Source organism: Wickerhamiella sorbophila (assembly GCF_002251995.1).
Source record: "Wickerhamiella sorbophila strain DS02 chromosome Unknown contig1, whole genome shotgun sequence".
NCBI classification, from domain to species: domain Eukaryota; kingdom Fungi; phylum Ascomycota; class Dipodascomycetes; order Dipodascales; family Trichomonascaceae; genus Wickerhamiella; species Wickerhamiella sorbophila.
Genome location: NW_020193984.1, coordinates 757,650 through 775,928, shown reverse-complemented (window position 1 = coordinate 775,928; position 18,279 = coordinate 757,650). Strand labels below are relative to the sequence as shown.

At 48.9% G+C, this 18,279-nt stretch overlaps 9 protein-coding genes across 9 annotated transcripts; 5 read left to right on the top strand and 4 right to left on the bottom strand.

Annotated features, from left to right (window-relative positions):
• Positions 1-382: 382 nt before the first annotated feature.
• B9G98_00462 (Jumonji/ARID domain-containing protein 2) lies at positions 383-2,437 on the top strand (the record flags this gene model as incomplete). The annotated part of the gene is made up of 1 exon (XM_024807020.1): positions 383-2,437. The coding sequence occupies one exon, from the start codon at positions 383-385 to the stop codon at positions 2,435-2,437; it is 2,055 nt and encodes a 684-aa protein (XP_024662788.1).
• A 62-nt stretch (positions 2,438-2,499) lies between these two features.
• B9G98_00461 (Methionine aminopeptidase 2) lies at positions 2,500-3,750 on the top strand (the record flags this gene model as incomplete). The annotated part of the gene is made up of 1 exon (XM_024807019.1): positions 2,500-3,750. The coding sequence occupies one exon, from the start codon at positions 2,500-2,502 to the stop codon at positions 3,748-3,750; it is 1,251 nt and encodes a 416-aa protein (XP_024662787.1).
• Positions 3,751-3,791: 41 nt separating this feature from the next.
• Positions 3,792-5,291, bottom strand: B9G98_00460 (Vesicle-associated membrane protein-associated protein SCS2; the record flags this gene model as incomplete). Its single annotated transcript, XM_024807018.1, has 2 exons — positions 3,792-5,086; positions 5,258-5,291. 2 exons carry the CDS (start codon positions 5,289-5,291, stop codon positions 3,792-3,794), a joined length of 1,329 nt encoding a protein of 442 aa, XP_024662786.1.
• A 256-nt stretch (positions 5,292-5,547) lies between these two features.
• On the top strand, positions 5,548-6,306 carry B9G98_00459 (UBX domain-containing protein 1; the record flags this gene model as incomplete). Its single annotated transcript, XM_024807017.1, has 1 exon — positions 5,548-6,306. One exon carries the CDS (start codon positions 5,548-5,550, stop codon positions 6,304-6,306), a length of 759 nt encoding a protein of 252 aa, XP_024662785.1.
• Positions 6,307-6,393: 87 nt separating this feature from the next.
• Positions 6,394-7,203, top strand: B9G98_00458 (Tethering factor for nuclear proteasome STS1; the record flags this gene model as incomplete). Its single annotated transcript, XM_024807016.1, has 1 exon — positions 6,394-7,203. The coding sequence occupies one exon, from the start codon at positions 6,394-6,396 to the stop codon at positions 7,201-7,203; it is 810 nt and encodes a 269-aa protein (XP_024662784.1).
• A 184-nt stretch (positions 7,204-7,387) lies between these two features.
• On the top strand, positions 7,388-8,914 carry B9G98_00457 (High-affinity glucose transporter; the record flags this gene model as incomplete). Its single annotated transcript, XM_024807015.1, has 1 exon — positions 7,388-8,914. One exon carries the CDS (start codon positions 7,388-7,390, stop codon positions 8,912-8,914), a length of 1,527 nt encoding a protein of 508 aa, XP_024662783.1.
• Positions 8,915-8,934: 20 nt separating this feature from the next.
• B9G98_00456 (Protein red1) lies at positions 8,935-10,236 on the bottom strand (the record flags this gene model as incomplete). Its single annotated transcript, XM_024807014.1, has 1 exon — positions 8,935-10,236. The coding sequence occupies one exon, from the start codon at positions 10,234-10,236 to the stop codon at positions 8,935-8,937; it is 1,302 nt and encodes a 433-aa protein (XP_024662782.1).
• Positions 10,237-10,320: 84 nt separating this feature from the next.
• B9G98_00455 (tRNA (guanine-N(7)-)-methyltransferase) lies at positions 10,321-11,130 on the bottom strand (the record flags this gene model as incomplete). The annotated part of the gene is made up of 1 exon (XM_024807013.1): positions 10,321-11,130. The coding sequence occupies one exon, from the start codon at positions 11,128-11,130 to the stop codon at positions 10,321-10,323; it is 810 nt and encodes a 269-aa protein (XP_024662781.1).
• Positions 11,131-11,194: 64 nt separating this feature from the next.
• B9G98_00454 (Pre-mRNA-splicing factor spp42) lies at positions 11,195-18,157 on the bottom strand (the record flags this gene model as incomplete). Its single annotated transcript, XM_024807012.1, has 1 exon — positions 11,195-18,157. One exon carries the CDS (start codon positions 18,155-18,157, stop codon positions 11,195-11,197), a length of 6,963 nt encoding a protein of 2,320 aa, XP_024662780.1.
• Between the last annotated feature and the right edge of the window lie 122 nt (positions 18,158-18,279).

Below are 18,279 nucleotides of genomic sequence, written 5' to 3'. Positions count from 1 at the left end.
CATGGCAGGTAAATCTGCCCTGAACCCACACAACAGCCATGAGCTATTGCTGGGATGGATTGGCGGGTCCGCGAACGGCCGGTTAATTTCCGGCTCTCCGTCAAATACCGCCGCACTATTAAGTTTTATTTTTTTTCAGACCACAAATCAGGCCCCACCCGCCGCGGCAGCTCGCCTCCGACGAAATCGCTCGAACTGTGGGCTTGCCCCTACCCTCTGGTGACTTTTTCGGGCAGTTTGCAGTGTCTTTTTCCTCTTGGGAAAAATTAGGTTACCCGGCATTGCATAATTAAATTGGTTTAGCAATCGAGCTGCCACTTTTGTGAAAGCAGTTCAACTAGTGGCTCTGAATATACACTATACCGCCCCGTAGTGTGCAAACATGACCAGCTCCGGACCAACAGTCTCCGTTGACCCCCAGCGGCCGCCCGTAGCTCCGTCGGAGACCCCGCAGTCCCTCCGCAAATATCCAGAACTGTTTGGCCAGCTGGGGGTACATGAAGCCCCCACGCTGTATCCCACCATGGAAGAGTTTGCTGATCCTCATAAATTTCTGCAATCAAACATTGCTTTTGGAGAAAAATACGGCATCCTGAAAGTTGTCCCCCCACACTCTTGGAAACCAGGATTCTCGCTTGACCCAGAGACGTACAAGTTCACCTGTAGGAGGCAGGAGATATCTTTACTGGGCGTTGTTAATCGCACGGCGAAAAACTACTCAGATCGGCTCAGGGCCTTTCATGCGATGGCAGGTCGAACAGTGGGTTCTGTTCCTGCCCTCGACATCAAGGCTGTTCCATACTATGATTTGAATCACTGTGTTCAATCTATGGGTGGAGTAGCGTCTGTTGAGAACCAAAATCGCTGGCCAGAAGTGGCTTTTTCGCTGGGTCTAAATATGGCCAATGCCATGACTTTGAGACAAATCTATTTTGTTGATATCGAACCGTTCGAAAGATACTGTCAACAAACTCGTACACGACTAGAATTTCTGTTTGAAGAGGAGAGCGTAGAGGGCAGCGAAGAAGACGAAGAAGACGATGATGAAGACGAAGACGAGGGAGCTAGCGACGGCACAAAGCACGAGCTGAGAGATTTCGAGGAAATACCCCCCTACGATCCTGACGAAACCTGCATGATCTGCCATAGAACTGACACGCAAATCGGCTGTTGTCGATGTCAGTCCTACGCTCATGTCCGTTGTATTGCTACATCATCCCCAGGTCTTCAAACTTTACCAAAATGGTACTGCCCAAAATGCCTTGCTGAGCCATTAAGGTTTTATTTCAGCAAGGGTAAAAGCTACACTCTGAACGAGTTTAAAGATCGCGCCGACAAGTTCAGAGCGACCCTTCTTAAGTCACTTGGTTCAGAGAACCTTCCCAAAGATGCGCTAGAAGCTGTACTCGAAAAAGAATTCTGGAGTATAGTTGAGGGCTCTCGCTCTAATGTCGTTGTTGATTACGGGGCCGAGATTCGTTGCGACGAAGAAGGATCGGGATTCCCCACCAAAGGATCATATAAAGACGATCCCTGGAACCTGAACAATCTCCCGTTCGTCAAGGAGTCTCTATTCAGATACCTCGATGAATCTATTTCGGGCGTGACTGTTCCATGGGCGTACGTTGGCATGATCTTCAGTGCGTTTTGTTGGCACACTGAAGACAACTTTTGCTACTCGATCAATTATCAGCATTTCGGTGATCCCAAGACATGGTACGGGATTCCGGCCCGCAGTGCCTCCCACTTTGAGAAACTCAGCGAATGGCTTGCCCCAGAAGCCTTCAAAGAGGCCCCTGATTTGTTGAATGAACGGTCTTGTCTCGTCTCACCCCGCACGCTTACTTCTCATGGAATCCCCGTATTTGGGGCCAATCAGCGCCCAGGAGAGTTCATTGTGACTTTCCCCAATGTGTATCATGCAGGATTCAATCAAGGCTACAATTTCAACGAAGCAGTCAATTATACCCCGCCCGACTGGGTGCCCTATGGATTCTTGGCCTTGGAGGTTTATCGCACAAGAAAGCATGTCCCCACGTTTTGCCACGAATCTGTTGTGATGCGGACAGTCCGCTTTGAACAGAGCAAAGAGATTCTTGGTGCCGTTCTGCCGTATTTCGCGCGAATGGTCAAACACGAAATCGAGAAACGTACAAAGTACCGGCGTCTAAGTGGAAGGCACTGTAACGAAAAACTCGTGACACAACGGGCAGTGGATATGGCAATCCAGAATCCCACCTACAAATGCGTCTCATGCAAAACAATACCTTACTTGAGCCGAGTTTACACTGAATCGGACCGGTACTACTGCACTGAATGTGCCATCAGCTCTTTCCAATCTCGGGATGCCAGAATCTATGGAATCTTTGAGACTTTGTGCTCCGACAATTCCTTGCGGGCACTGATTTCAGATACTAAAAAAGCAATCTTGAAATAGTCCCCATGTATATAATACCTATTTATTCACCGCCGCCGCCGGCTGAGATCGTTGCATTTGTCATGAGCGCCGAGTTGACGCAAAAAACCCACGAGCTTAAGCTTGCTGATTCTCAGCCTGTAGAGAACGAAGAGGTCGATTCTGCCTCTGAAAACGAGGCTGGCGAGGCCACCGGAGACAAGAAGAAGAAAAAGAAGAAGAACAGCAAGAAGAAGAAGAAGAAGGGTCCGCCCAGCACCGGCATTTCCCACCAGTTCCAGAAGGGCGTTTATCCTGAGGGCGAGATTTGTGAATATGCCGTCACCGAGAGTTTGAATCGCATGACTTCTGAGGAGAAGCGTGCGCTGGAGATCGATCACCAACAGCAGTACAATGATCTGCGGAAGGCCGCTGAGGTCCACCGCCAGGTTCGTACCTACGCCCGCAACAACATCAAACCGGGTATGCTTATGACCGATATTGCCGAGATGATTGAAAACTCTACCCAAAGTCTTGCCGAGGGCGATACTTGGAAGTCTGCTGGTACTGGTTTCCCAACCGGTTTGTCTTTGAATGATTGTGCTGCGCATTGGACACCTAATAAGGGAGACAAGACAATTCTGCAGGAATCTGACGTTCTCAAGGTCGACTTTGGTGTCCATGTGAACGGCAACATCATTGATTCCGCCTGGACCATGACCTTCCAGGACCAGTACGATCCCCTGGTGGCTGCTGTTTCGGCCGCTACCAACGAAGGTGTAAAGCAGGCCGGCATCGATGTTCGTCTTGGTGATATTGGTGCTGCTATTCAAGAAGTTATGGAGTCGTATGAGGTCGAGATCAATGGCAAGACCTACCCCGTGAAGGCCATCAAGAACCTCTGCGGCCATAATATTGCCCCCTATACAATTCATTCCGGCAAATCCGTGCCCATTGTGGCCAGTCCCGACCAAACCAAAATGGAAGAGGGTGAAGTCTTTGCTATCGAGACATTTGGCTCCACTGGCCGCGGTTATGTGGTTGGCCAGGGTGAGGTTTCTCACTATGCTCGTTCGGGCACAGCTGGCCACCAGACGCTTCGTTTGGCCTCGGCAAAGCAACTGCTCAATGTCATTGACAACACATTCGGCACTCTGCCTTTCTGTCGCCGATATCTTGACAAGATTGGCCAGGACAAGTATCTTTTGGCACTGAACAATTTGGTCAAAGCCGGCGTCGTTACGGATTATCCTCCTCTAATGGATGCGCCGAACTCTTATACTGCCCAGCTAGAGCATACGATTATCCTTCGGCCTACGTGCAAAGAGGTACTGTCAAGAGGTAATGACTATTAGACACAAAAAAATTAACCGAGGGCCTACATAGCACGCTAAACTTAGAAAAGTTTCCAACCAAGTAAAAAGGCAATCAAAGCAATAACAGCAACGACGGGCAGAGGGACGCCAGCGACAACCTCTTCAGACTGTCGGGTAGCCACACCAGAGGAGGAATAAGACTCACCGGTAGATCGTTTGCTCACGCCATTGTCGTTGAGAGAGCTTCCGGAAGCCAAATTCTTCTCCTGCTTGCCACCGGTGTGTTGCCTGGAGTCAGTGGGGGCTTGTTTACCACCCACATGCTCTGCGGGAAGTTTACCGGCTTCTTGTTTGCCACCGACGTTTTGCTTGCCGCCTATGTCTTGCCTACCACCAACATTTTGCTTGCCGCCCACATCTTGCTTGCCGCCCACATCTTGCTTGCCGCCCACGTGCGAATTGCCAACGGACTTGGGAGGACCAACATTTTGGCTCTGGCTGGCAACGTGCTGCTTTTCGGGCTTGTTCCCAGAATCAGGTTTATCACTGAGGCCGAGACCGCCTGCCTGATAAGCGGCGGCAGCAGCAACTGCACCCAAGGCACTTGCGGAGACGCCAGCTTCCAGCTCCTCGCTTTCTTCGGGGGCCTTGGAGCCGGAGTGCTGAGACTTGGACTCAGGCTCCTTGTTGTCCTTCACCTTGGACTTATCGAGTCCTGTAGAGCCGGAGGGACCGGTCTGGCTGTAAGAAGAGTCGTCACGAGACAGAATAGGGCCAGTCTTTGCGTCACCCAAAGATACTATGTCGCTCTTCTCAGGTACGCCTTTGACTCCTGACAGATCGGTGCTGCCTTCGCCATTGTCATGCACAGACAATGCCGTCTGGTCAGCAACAAGAGAGTCATCAGCGCTGGCATCCCCGGCAACCGATTTGCTCACAGACTGGTGGTCGTAGTCTGCACCGGTAATGCCGGCAAAGTGCTGGGGTGACGAGGGCGTTTTTGCGGTGGAGGAGGACCCAGACGCAGCCGACTTGGCACTGTTGAAGTCATACTTGACCTTGATACGAGTTTCATCGATGCCCTTCTTGTCACCCGACTCCAATTTGTGCCAGAGTTCAGCCATGTCTGGCTTGTCGCCCAATTCCGCCGGGTCGACCTTTGCGGTCAAAATGAGAAACTTATCCTTCGACGGCTCAGAAGTAGCTTTGGCCTGACGACTAATTGCAACCTCAATACTCTCACCGGCGCCCACCACGGAAGCATTTGGCCGGACGGTGTACATTTTGGGTGACGTAGTCTTGACCTTGTAGGTCAGGGCCTGACCTGTTTTGTTCACAAGGTGCAATGCCACGGTCTGCAATTCGCTGAGGGGTTCTGCTGTTAGTATTCTGTCAGGTAAGTGCGGGCAAATGTTTGGGTGCAGCAAAAGCACTCTTGTGGGCAGCCCGCCCGAAAAGTCCGCGAGCCATGCGCTTCCAAAGGCTGACAATTCACGATTACGTTCGGCACGCCCACCCATTCGCCCTTTTCCCACTCGCTACTTACCTCCAAAAACAAGTTCCTTGGGTTCGATATCCATTGCTACGGTAGGAAAGAGAGGCTGATTACCGATGTCCCCCAGTTTCCTTCTGTAGGCATCGCGTTACTCAGCAGCGAGAATGCGGCGGTTGCTGAGTGGGGGGGGGGTGATAGGCAAGCTGGAGGAGGGTGGAAAAGTGCGGGACGAAATCAATCTGAGTCGCAGATCGCAGTATTTGTCCGTTGTGCTGACGAGAATTTGTAATAGTTGTATCTAAACTATTTAGTATCCCGCGACAGTGTCGTATCTTCGCTTGATGACGTCACGAGAGACCTTGCTGGAGATGGGGTTCGACCCGAGGGTCGTAGACAGAGCTCTGGAACATAGCGATGAGCTTGGGGCTGCAATTGACTGGATTGAAAACCACCCAGACAGTGCGGACGCTGAGGAAAGCGTGCAGGTTCAACCGGCGGTCGCCCCCGAGGAACAAGCACCAACCGAAAGCAGACCAGTGGAGGAGCGGTTGGCAGAACTGCAGGCCAAAGCAGCCAAACGCCGAAAGGAAGCTGAGATGCAAGATGCTGAGGAGAGACGTCGCAACGAGGAAATTTCCCGCAAAAACCAGCAGCAGGCACGGGACGCTAAACGAGACCTGGAAGTGAAACAAGCTCAGAAACAGGCTGCCCAGCGGCGGAAAGAGGCTCTTGAAGATAAACTGTATAAGGAGCAGCTGCGCAAACAGATTGAGCAAGATAAAAGAGAACGACTGGCAAAGGCTGGCAAGCTCGACACCTCCCCTCCTCCTCCAGCGGCTGCGGCTGTGCCGGCGCCTAAACCGGTTGTCACTGGTGACGTTCGAGTCCGAATCAAGTATGAAGATCAGACAATCACCAAAACGTTCGGCCAGGAGTTCACTGTGGCTCAATTGGGCGATGCGGTAGGCGAGGAGTTTGGTCTCAGCCAATTCGTCCTCACCACGACCTATCCCGCTCTTAGTATCGACCCACAGGGCGATACTCGTACGCTTCGCGAAGCCCAGCTCGCCAATGCCAACATTGTGGTTAAATTAGCTTGAAACTCTCCGTAGGTCCGCTAAGTGTATAGGGCAAGGGTTGCAGTCGCGAGAAGTTACTGGATTCGCTCTTCCCATATTCTTGTCATCATGGCTAGACAGTACGATGCGGGCTGGGACGAGATGATCCGGCCCATGAGCACAGTGCGTATCACAAACACACCCGAAAATAAACGAAAACGGCGGCTGGATGACCGACGGGGTCCCTGGTCTTTCCCTGCTCCGCCCTCGCCCACCGCAGGTCTGCACCACAAAAGAGCCCGAACAGAAAAAGGTCTTGCTGTGGCGGTTCCGCTGGCAAGACGCCTGGAGCTGCTAGAGACCCAGGAGCTGGTCTCCCTTGTTTCCCAGCTGTGCGAGATCCATCCGGAGATCGTGGCTACGGTCAACCGCCTTGCCCCGCCCATCACTATGGAGAGAGCACTCGCATGTTTGGAGGGCTATCTCAAGCGCGTCACAGACGCTTTACCTTACAAGGGCGACCAAGCCAATGACTATGCCTATTTGCGGGTCCAGGAGCCTTTGAACAAGTTTTTCACCGCCCTGGCAGACTACACCGGGGCGTTTTTGCCACCCCATGAGTTCCAGCCCGTCCAGGCGCTCGAATTTTTGGACGGTGCTACGACTCTGGTTCACAGACTGCCCGTGTGGTCCTCTGAAGTCAACAACCACCTCCGCAACCGCGCGTACGAGGAACTGGGCGTCGCATGGACGTCTATGCTACGAGTCGTAGCATCCAATTCACCCTTAGGCCTCCCGGCTACTTGGGAATCGCGCATCCGTCGTCATAATGAAAGATCAAACGGTCGCCTGAACCTCACCATTGAAGTTTTGGACGAGCTGGCCCCTAACTGTGCGCCCACAAGTCATGTGTCTACTGCAGTCGCTTGGGCTGGCTGAACCAAGGCATTTCTGCCCGCATATTTCCTCGCCGCCCCTCTATTTAACAAGCACAAGTGCATGCATAAATTATTTTCTGTAGTCTAGCTGACCTTAGATCTTAGAATGAAATCTCCTAATCCCCACTTAGCATCTTGGCTCCTTGACTATAACCTAACCACCTCCTCCTCAATCTAGGTTTGCCATGTTTGAGTTGAGCAGCAAACAATTGCTGTACTTTACGAGCATTTTCGTGTCGTTAGGGGTGTTTCTATTTGGCTATGATCAGGGTGTGATGAGCGGCGTCATTACCGGTGTGTATTTCAAGGACTATTTCGATCAGCCGTCGCGGTCGCTTATCGGCACCATGGTGTCGGTTCTAGAGATCGGCGCTCTGGTATCATCGCTGGTGGTGGGACGACTAGGTGACATTCTCGGTCGCAGACGAACAATTCTTTGGGGAGCCGTCATTTTCGTCATCGGCGGCACTTTCCAGACCCTCGCGCCGACTATGACGTATATGATTATCGGTCGGGTTATTTCCGGCCTGGGTGTAGGTATGCTGTCGACAATTGTGCCGGTGTACCAGTCCGAAATTTCCCCACCACACAACCGCGGAAAGCTTGCCTGTATCGAATTCACGGGCAACATTGTGGGCTACTGCGTTTCGGTTTGGGTCGACTACTTCTGCTCGTTCATTGAGGGCGACCTTTCATGGCGCCTTCCTTTATTTATACAATGTTTGATGGGAGCCCTGCTGGTTGCTGGCTCGTTGGTGATTGTAGAAACGCCAAGATGGCTGATCAACCATGATAGAGACACTGAGGGTATGCATGTGTTATCAAGACTCTATGGCGATGGAACTGGAGAGTGTCAAGTTGCCCGGGCCCAGTTCCAGGAAATCAAAGAAACTGTGCTTCTCCATCGAATGGAGGGCAAACATTCCTACGCATACATGTGGCGAAGGTATCGCAAACGAGTTCTTATCGCCATGTCTTCTCAAGCGTTCGCCCAACTCGACGGTATCAACGTCATTTCATACTACGCCCCGCTAGTTTTCGAGCAGGCCGGATGGGTAGGTCGCTCTGCTATTCTCATGACAGGAATCAATGGTATTATTTATGTTTTAAGCACTATACCTCCGTGGTATCTTGTCGATAGATGGGGTCGTCGAAAGATCCTGATTTCAGGCGGAATTGTCATGGCAATTTCTTTGACTATGATTTCCTATTTCATGTTTTTGCAGGTTTCTTCTACGCCGTCTTTCGTCGTGTTGTTTGTGATTGTATACAACGCATTTTTCGGCTACTCATGGGGACCCATTCCTTGGCTATATCCACCCGAGATTCTGCCCTTGTCAATCCGGGCGAAAGGTGCGTCTTTGTCCACTGCATCTAACTGGGCCTTCAACTTTCTTGTTGGGCTTGTCACCCCCGTTTTGCAGAGCTCAATGGGCTGGTCTATGTATTTATTACCGGCGTTTTTCTCCCTGTGTTCCGTCATCCTGGTCTACTTCGTATATCCTGAGACCAAGGGTGTTACACTCGAGGAAATGGACTCAATCTTTGACGATCGGACTCATCGGTCAAATACCTCGCTACGATCTGATATAGAGCCAATGCTCCCAGATCGTGCTCATTCGCCCACCCGCCCCAGCGCTGCCCAAATGGCTCGTAGTGGAAGCGGGAATTATCGGCGTCTGAGTACTAGCAGTGCTTTAAGTGATAGCTAATGCAAAATAAGTATTATAGTTCAAGCGTTCAATTCGTTCCAATCTAAAAACCGCACTGGGTCCAGCCCATGACGATAATCTATGATGACTTTTGCAACTTCAAGGGGATCAAACTCTGTGCTGACTTTTTCTAGTTCACAGATTTGCTTCGCTAGGCCTTTTCGAAACTCTTTGGGGTCTCCAACAACTGCCTCCGATAAATGCCGCAACGTTTCTTGTTTAGAAATATTGAAATCGGATGCATGAACATCTGGGCAAGTGTCGTCTCTGCAGGTTTTACCTGATGCCTCTGTTTTGCAGTAGAGTCGATCGCTAGACACGTACCTGCTATTGTACTTTGGTGCAAACACGTTTGCAAACGGCGAAAATCGATGTGATGAGAAAATATGCAAAGGACTGGAGTATGCGAAATCGCACACTTTGGGCTGTGTATTTGTATTAACGGAGACTTGTCCCGTTTCTGTGCCCATCTCAATAGTTAGCTCAGTGTCAGATTCATCTGAGGATTCAAGTTCTTCCTTTTTCACAGCTTTCAGCTGGATCTGTTTGCTAGCGAGAACCCGGTCTCGACTTTCCAACGTACTCAGCTGTACACTTAATTGCTTTGCGGCATTTTGGGCCTCCTTTAAAGTCTGAGTTTGTGCTGCAATTGTATTTTGAAGCCGATTCAGCTCGACTCGATTGGCCTCGATTGAAGATGTCAACTGGTCGATCTTGAACTCCCCGACTTGCGACTCAATTTTTTGCCGACGCTGAGCTATCAATTCCCTTTGAGAAAGAACTTCTTGAAGTTTTGCCTCAACTGAGCCTTTATCCCTCATTATTTTAATTTTTTCTTCCAGTTCCCGGATCCTGGACTGCACATCATCCACGGTACTAAGTTCTCCTGAATCCGCAGATCGAGACCGCTCACTAGGAGTTGAAGACGACACTTCATCAATTTCCATTTCATCCTCATCCTCACTATCCGAAACTTCTATTACCATTTCTTTCGACCAACGATCAGCTCCAAACCTATCCGAGGGCTTAGGAGGCTCAACAGGCGGTGTTGACCTTGGGGAAGCTACCACGGGCTTTGGAGATTCGTAAATTTGAGTGGGCATTCTATAGGGCAGTTTTAATTCTTTGAACATCAATGCTAGCGTTTGTGGAGCTATGCTCGTTCGCTGCAAAATTTCCTTGAAAGAGAGCCCGAGAAACACCAAGTCGTAAACGGCGCCACGAGCTTGGGCAGCTAACTCTTCTCGTTTCTGCGCCTCCTCTTCGCGCTGCCGCTTCTTGGCAAGCAATTCTGCCCGTAATTCATCTGCTGTTCTTAGCATCCTGCCAGAGAAATTCCGACGAAGTGCTGAATAAACGGCTAGTTGATGCTGACACACTTAACCCCTATAAAGTCTAATTAAATATTAAGGATTAGGAAGCCGCCTAAAACATGCAACGAACTTATCACCAGAGTTACGTTCGACTTTCTTACCTTCCTCAGTGTCTGAAGTCATGATCTTAACACAATCATCCTGAGCCTCCCACTTTTTGGACAAACGTTCAAACAGTGGATGTGCCTCCAAATGCTCAACCATCCAATCATGCAGATCTTTAACATCGGTAATCGTATAAATGATGCCACCAGGTTGTAGCACGTAGGCATACTCACTTGAGAGTGTGGTTGTGACAATACGAGCTTTGTGTTTTCGTTGCTTAAAGTGCGGATCAGGGAAGCAGAAGAAGATTTTTTCAAGCTGTCCTTTCTCAAAGAAATTAGGAAGGAATTTCATCGCATTTCCACGCAAAACCGAGATGTTACCGTAGCCCTTGCTGTCAATATTCTGTTGGCGAAGCGCAATGATACGGTCCTCCACATAGTTGGTTACTTGCACTCGGATCTCCATCCCCAGAATCAGCTTATCAGGCAGCATAGGCGAAAGAGACACTAAAAGACCGCCAAAACCACAGCCAATATCAGCAACCGTGGGCTTTCCCAGTTCCGGTCTCTCTCGTAACACAGGGTACAATTTAGTCCAATCCATATCGCTTGGTTTTCGCGGGTATTCTAGATTATGATCGCTGAAAGGGTTTGAATGGGCCCGCTGACGATAGTACCGTTTCCGGGGGAGCTGGACATCGCTCTCAGCAGGTACATCGAATTCAACATTTTGAACCCGTTTCCGCTTTTCCTCTTGGGCTTTCCGGTACTGCTCACGTTTATACTCCGTCGACATAATTTTTCAAAAAAAAAAAAAGTCCGCGTCTGACAAAGCGTAAATATAGTATACAGTGCGCTAATTAGTTAAATACATCGTCATTATCGACGTCTTCGAGGGCACTGAACGATGCAAAATGGATCGGACGATGCAATTGATCGTAAAAAGTAAGGGGAACGCCAATTTGCATGTGGTACCGCATTTTTTCGCTCCAAGCAGCTCCCAAGAACGAGTAGTTCCACATTTTGTCTTGCGGAAGATAGAAGCCTCCTTGAAACTTATCTGTGAGCATGATTTGGCCTGTTTTGGCCATACCTGGTTCAAAAGTGGAAATATCCGCCGCACCAGGCTCGGAAAACTGGCGACCCCACGCGATGCCTTCTGCAGTAGGCTGGTAGGGATGTAGTGTAACAGATCCAGGCGTAAACGAGGCTACTACAAGAAGATCTTCAACACCAAAGTACCTGCTAAAGTTCGAGAGTGTTGTAGCAGATAACTCTGTTTCTACTGGCTGAACGACAAGCAGACCAACGAGTTCGAGTTCGAGTTCGTCATCGTCAATTTCGGGTGTTTTTTGAGGTAGATTGACAACAGTGGTGCTACCAAGCTGGGGTGTAATCGCAAAATAGCTCACTTCGTACACCAACGAGTGTCCTTTGGACTTGTTAGCATACAAAAAGGCCGCTGTTTGAGTGCGCAAGTCTCCAGCCATGATGAACTGGCAAACCAAGTTGCGAGGGAAGACAAAAGTGCGATTGGTCTCGTCCAGAACACCTTGTTCCACATAGAGCTGCTTGACGCGACTGTACAGTTGTGTACACGCAATTGCTCTTGCTCTCCAGTCCGTACGCGACAAGAATGTCTGTTGTTCGTACTGGCTCGTAGTAACAACAACCATTTCGTCACCATGCACAGTATGGCCAACTGTCTTGAGAGCAGTTTGCTGTGTTCCTGCTTCAGGCGCTGCTTCAACCGCTTCGATCTGGCTCTGACGTTCTTGAGATGGTGCTTTTATGGGCTGGCCTAATATCAAATCCCTGATTTCTGTTTGAGTCAAGGCTTGGATATTCACATTATTTTTGCGGCCATAGTCATTGAGAATCAAATCACTCATATCGTTCTCAACCTTAATCCACTGTTCCGTCGTAAGAGAGGGCCACAAGTGATGTGATTGAGTTATAGTCGCGGACGTAGGGCGAAGAATCATCTTTGCTCTTTCGGGGTGAAGATGTAGTCCGCGCAGCAAGAGAATCAGTCGACTAAAAGCAGTATGAGGGCTGGTTTTGGTTAGCCAATCGTCATACAAATTAAACAAAACCATTTTGAGCTCAGTGGCCTTCCCAACCAACTCCGAGATTTGAGGAAGGTGAAGGGTAGCTCTGAATGGGAAGTTCAGCTCACTTGGACGAATAGCAACATTTGGAAAGTCCAGCATGTGCACTTCGAGAGGATCCAAGAGCCCTTTGGAAGCAATGATCAATTGAGAAGGAAGCTCTTCCTTGGGAAGTGACCTGAGTAAAGCTCCAACTTCTTCGGCAGTTCTCCATTTTGCAAGTGCTCCTAGTCGCTTCTGACCAGCCCACGTGGATGCAGGAATGATCTTCAAAAACAACTGACCCGTACGCGGGTTGATGATCTGAACTGCACCATTGATCGGACGGGTGCTCAGATTTCCTTCAGTAGTTTGATAGGTGTACGCGCGATAGACCACACTGTCATCAACGAAGAACTGCGTTTTCGTGAACATGTCGCTATAATTCGAAGAATTGAGGAAGGACTGCTGGGGCTGAGCCTGGTACAGCTGAAGACCCTTGCGAATACGCTCCCTTAAAACGTAAAGAGCAGGGTTTACTTGCATCAACTTGGACAAAGCCTGTTGAAAAAGAGGTTTCAAGCCTGGGATCCAGTTTCCGTAGGCATCATACACATTGTATGCCAAATCAATGCAGACGACCACACCTGTGGCAGAAGGATATTGCGAAACACCGTCAGATGTGTAATCCAAATACTTTGCACGAGTATAGCGAGTAATATCATGCGAATCATAATCACCATAACGGAGCTGGACATCAATCCAATACTTTGTGGTCGTAGTCAGATCCATTTGGTCACGCTTGTCATGCAATAACGACGGTTTGGAAACATTCCATCGATAAGCGGCAGTGAGAACCACATCTGCAGTTGACGACGACATCTTGTACGACTTGCGCGGGTGGATAGGTTGCTTTGTTACCGTATCGATCTGCAGGGAGTCCATTTCACGGTCGAGAATTTGGCAAAGATCCATAACTAAACTCTCGTGAATTTTTTGCCATAAATGAGCGCGGAAAATCTGGATCAAAGAAATTTTGAGCGTCGGAATTTTACCGTGCAAAAATATGCCAGTCAAGTCTAGTTGAACCATGAAGCCCACGTAAACATTCGCTCGATTGATAGTTGGTGACCACCAGAGCGTGAATCGACGGTTAGGAATCTGGCTAAGACCGGATCTCTGCGCATTGGTGAGCTTTTTGAATCGCATAGAATCTTCAAAACCACTCTGCCGCTCCCAGAACAGACCCTCCCAGGAATCAAATCCGGTAGCTTTGAATAGCGTATGCTCCAGAATGGTTTCAATTCCACCAAGAGCTTGAATAACATCAGCGCGATAAGCATTGAGATTCCACAATTTTCCATCATGCCGCTGATTATTCCACCAAAATGGGTGATACTTGTCGAGCCAATACATACGAAAAGCACCTCGACAGCGATACCCTTTGTCGTAGGCTAGAGTATGACGATCCTTCTGGAAAAGAGTGTTGATTCTAGGCAAACCACGGTCCCATGCATCTTCAAGATCCTCAAGTTGAATCCGACGGTTCGACTCCTGTGCCTCTTGCCGCTTTTGGGCATACTCTGCCCAAACCCGTTGAGAGTCAACAAGTTCGGACTGCCAAGACGGAAGGTACCGGAAGATATTAGGGATGGGGGCTTCCTCACGGTGGGCCATGCCGGCTCTGAAGTGTGTAATTCCAGTTGATGTCTGCTGGCTCCATCTCAAATCACTAGCCGGGATCAAGATGTGGGATGCGCTAAGCATACCTAGACCACCAAGTTCTTTTGGAGAGTAGAAAACACAAGGCGGGAATCTTGACGGCATTTTTGAGTTCAAACCAAGCTTGACCCTTGTCTGAATCCGGGTCTCACATCTTACTAGGACATCAAGTAGCTCGGAAGTGGCCACTGCTGCCTCTCTGTAAAATGAGACGAATGCAATAAGCGCAGTATTCCACTTGTCAATCACCTTGGAGAAAGTTGTAGAGCCCGAAGTCATCAATATTTGACGGACACGATTGTTAAAACGATCGATAGCATCTGAAGACACACGAACTTGAGCGTAAGCAGTGCGTTCCTGAGTTGCGGGATCCACAAGGGGCCAGACAGCATCTTGGCCAGCTCCTGATCCAGAGCTTCCCCGTGGAGCAATACGGACATCGAACCCATGCATAGTGAACAGTATAGCTGGGTTCTCTGGACTCTTTACAGAAACGAGCTGGTCAGTGACACCAACGATAGATGGAGGAAGTCGATTTTGAACATGCCAAAGAACAGCCCTTCCAACGTTCACGTCGGGACGCACAAGCTTCATCCGCAAGTTTCGAGGCCAACTTTTCGGTGTAGGGAAATCTGCCAAGTTGTAAGGCTCTGGATGTGCATTCAAAAGTGCTGAAATTAGATCATCCGCCTCAGACTCATCGAAAGCAAACAGCATGTGGACTTGATCAAAGTATCGACAATATGCCCTCACTGGGTGATCTTCCTCAACAGCCGCAGATGTGAAGGACATGAACCTGTTGGGTCTCTTTGGTGAACCAGCAATCTCGTGAGCTCTTGGAAGACCAAGAATAAGTAAATCAACCATAATCCCATAATATTGAATCACAAAAGGTGCAAACTGAATTCCACGGAGAACTCCATAGCGGTTCACCATCGACATGTCCTTGAAAGCTAGTGCAACATTCATTTTGGCAGTAATGTAGTCGGCGATACTTGGATCTACAATCAAGCGGAGCAGTCGGTTCAGCAGCGACAAATCAATTTTCTCGACGAGCCCACTCAATTTAAATTGAGCATGGACAGCTTGCTGTGAGTTCTTTGGCAACATTTGGCTTATACCTTGAGCCCAATCGTGGACAAGAATAGGTGCAATCTCACCGTCACCAGGCTTGATCCAATTAGGGAAGAGCTGGCGTCGATCAGCTTCAAACCACAAATAATGGTCGAGATAGGAGTCAACAACCTTTTCTTGTGGGTCAATAGTGTAAACCGGCTGTGTGTGAGAGTACATATCCATGAGATCCACTTGAACTTCTTTAAACACACGTTGGGTCAAGAGAGCTCGCTTGATACGAGTTAAACATTCATGTGGGTTGTCATAAGCTTGTTCAATAAGGGCCAACTCTTCACGCTGTGCCTGATTTAAGCGAGCACTTAGACTGTAAGCGCTACGCAAATGTTCAAGAGCGAGAACTAGCAGCTTCGTATCATGTTTGTAACTAACAGGAGGGAAAGGTATTGGCTCAAATTCACGCTGTTCAAGCCAATGAACTACCGTGCTAAACATTTTGACAGCTGAGTTCGGCGAAATATAAGGGCCGTCCGCAATATAGGCATTTTGCCTCTCTTGTTCTGCTTTGAACCACAGACGTGTAAGCCGGCCAAGGTTCTTTTTAGCAACCGCTTTATCGACTGTTGCACCTTTGCTGATGCGTTCCCTATTAAAGTGAGTGACCTGGATCCAGTGATCTGCCTTAGCTTTCACATAACGTAAAATGATCGCCTCGATAGGAGCTGGCAAACCCGGAACTTTCCATGGAATACTAGCTTTCCAGCATCTCCAAGCTTCACTAAGGTGCTGAAGAATTGTCTTTGTTTTGTTTTGACGGATTCCCTCGGGCATCATATCCAAGATGTCATGGAGAACTGCGGCGCGCAGCTCTAAATCGTAGTGAGAATCAACGCGCTGCTTTGTGACCGTCTTTGTAACACCTTTAGAAACACGACCCTCAAACTGGCGAGCTAAAAGATTACCTAGCCAACGCTCAAGTAATGGAAGTGTGCCTCTGAGCCATGCAAGCCATACTCGCCAAGCTGGTTGCCAGATACCACATCCAGGACCTTTGCCAACGCCATCTGCATTGAATCGCTCATAGATCAAATGTTTGAGATCTTTACAAGCACGAATTTGATGCATAACCTTGTATTTGTATCTGTACAGTCCGGTCAGCTGTCCGATGTGAGTAAAGATGTAGTGGATACCATCTGCCAGCTCGTAAGCATCGATCTGACCGAGACGAAACAGAATGTGAGTGTCTAGAACCAACTTGATGATCTTTAGAAGTTCGCGTACCATATGGAATGAATGACCAAATCGCGATCGCTTGCGTTCCTTCGTGGTTAAAGTTTTCGTCGGTTTCAAGTTGAAGTTATAATCCAAATGTAAAAATGTCAAGCCACGACGGTGGATGAGCAATTGCAAAATTGTAAACCCTTGTCTGACTAGTTGTATCCCAGCCTCTAGCCAGTCAAGATCTGTTTGTTTGAAGAATTTGGTCTGTTTCAAATGGCGCAGAAGGTGCCTAGGGCCGCTAGAATAATTCTTGTGATGCAATTGAAGCAAGACCTGTTGCTTCCGTAGCCTTTGGTGCGAAACACGTACCTTGACTGGTATTTGTCTTTTTGGTCTACCCTGATACCAATGTTTGACGAGTGCAACATCCTGAGCCCGAATCTTGTGTCCGTTGCGTGTGTCAAAGGGGAACGGGGCTTTAAGTAGTTCAATGCCCTTTGTATCAGCCTGGAACTCATCTAGTAATGGTGTAACTTGTTCACCAAAGAGTTCAGGGTTCATTTTCCGCGGTCGACGAGGGATTTTGTTGATTTCAGGGGCTAGCTCGAAATCGCCAGAATTAGTTGCAATATCCAGTTGGTTCTGGTATTTGGACAGCTTAACTTTGCGTGGACGTGAATTGTACAAATGAGGAAAGGCAATCTGGTGCTCTGTTTTCAGTGGAGCTCTAAAAATTATGCGGTCGGGAGCATTGAATTCGCTGATATCATCGTTGTCAGGCTCAAAGAGCGGCTCAAACTTGGGACCACCAGGCAATGCAACATTAAGAGCTTTTGCGGTTTCAAGACTTTCCTCATCAAATAAATAATCATCGGGTTTTCCAGTCAACATAGGTTTTGACAAAGAATAATACTCAGTCTGTTTGCGAAGATCCAGAGTCCATTTCTTTCCGTTTTCCATGCCGTCAAAAAGTCCTTCAACTCCAATGTAGTTGTCTTCATCTATGATTCCATTTGGAGTGTCGATTCCAGCGAAATTTTCTTTCCAATCTAGAGGCGGTTCCTCGTCCTCGAATGGAGGGAAGCGTACGCGCTTAAAGTGGTGCCTATCACGTTTTTCTCGTCTCATCAGCGTCCACATGGCAGCCCATTGAGCTCTGTACTCGGGTTCGCATACGAAAGGCACTTGATCTACAACTGTCAACGCGCCCGATACATGATAAACAACAGGGACCTTTTTCTCGGCCTCCCAGGGCTGTGGCATATTTTCCAACAGTTTTAGAATGGCATAGGGCAAAAACTTGAGGGCACCAAGATACGATCGCTTGTCTGCCTGAGCTCCAGGCCCGGTATTTGAGTAGCCCAAATTTTTGACAATCTGACGAATGTGTTCAGGTTGGATCTTGGTGCCTTTTCGCTTCTTTTGCTTGGCACGCTTGCCTCTTTTGGCCTTTTCTAGCTGCCATTTACGCTTCAATTTCTCTAATTTAGCATCATTGTGCGAGGTTGGCGGAGGCGGAGGAGGAGGAGGGGGGAGGGAGTCTGATTCCATACCCGGCGGCGGCGGCGGTGCAGCATGGGGGACTCCTGGTGGTGGCGGCGGCGGCGGTAGTGGTTTCTTTTTGGTACCAGGTATCTCGAACCCGTTTGGGCGGGACGGTGGACCCTTTGGCGTCGTTGAACCCGACCATCCTGGCGGCGGCGGCGGCCCTGACATTAGGTAACAATGAAAAAAAGTTGCGGAGTTATTATGGAGCTAATCGCAGTTAATGAACCAAATAGTTTGACGATATTTTAAATCCCCAAACTCCCAAAGAGATCTCACAATGGGACGTCGAA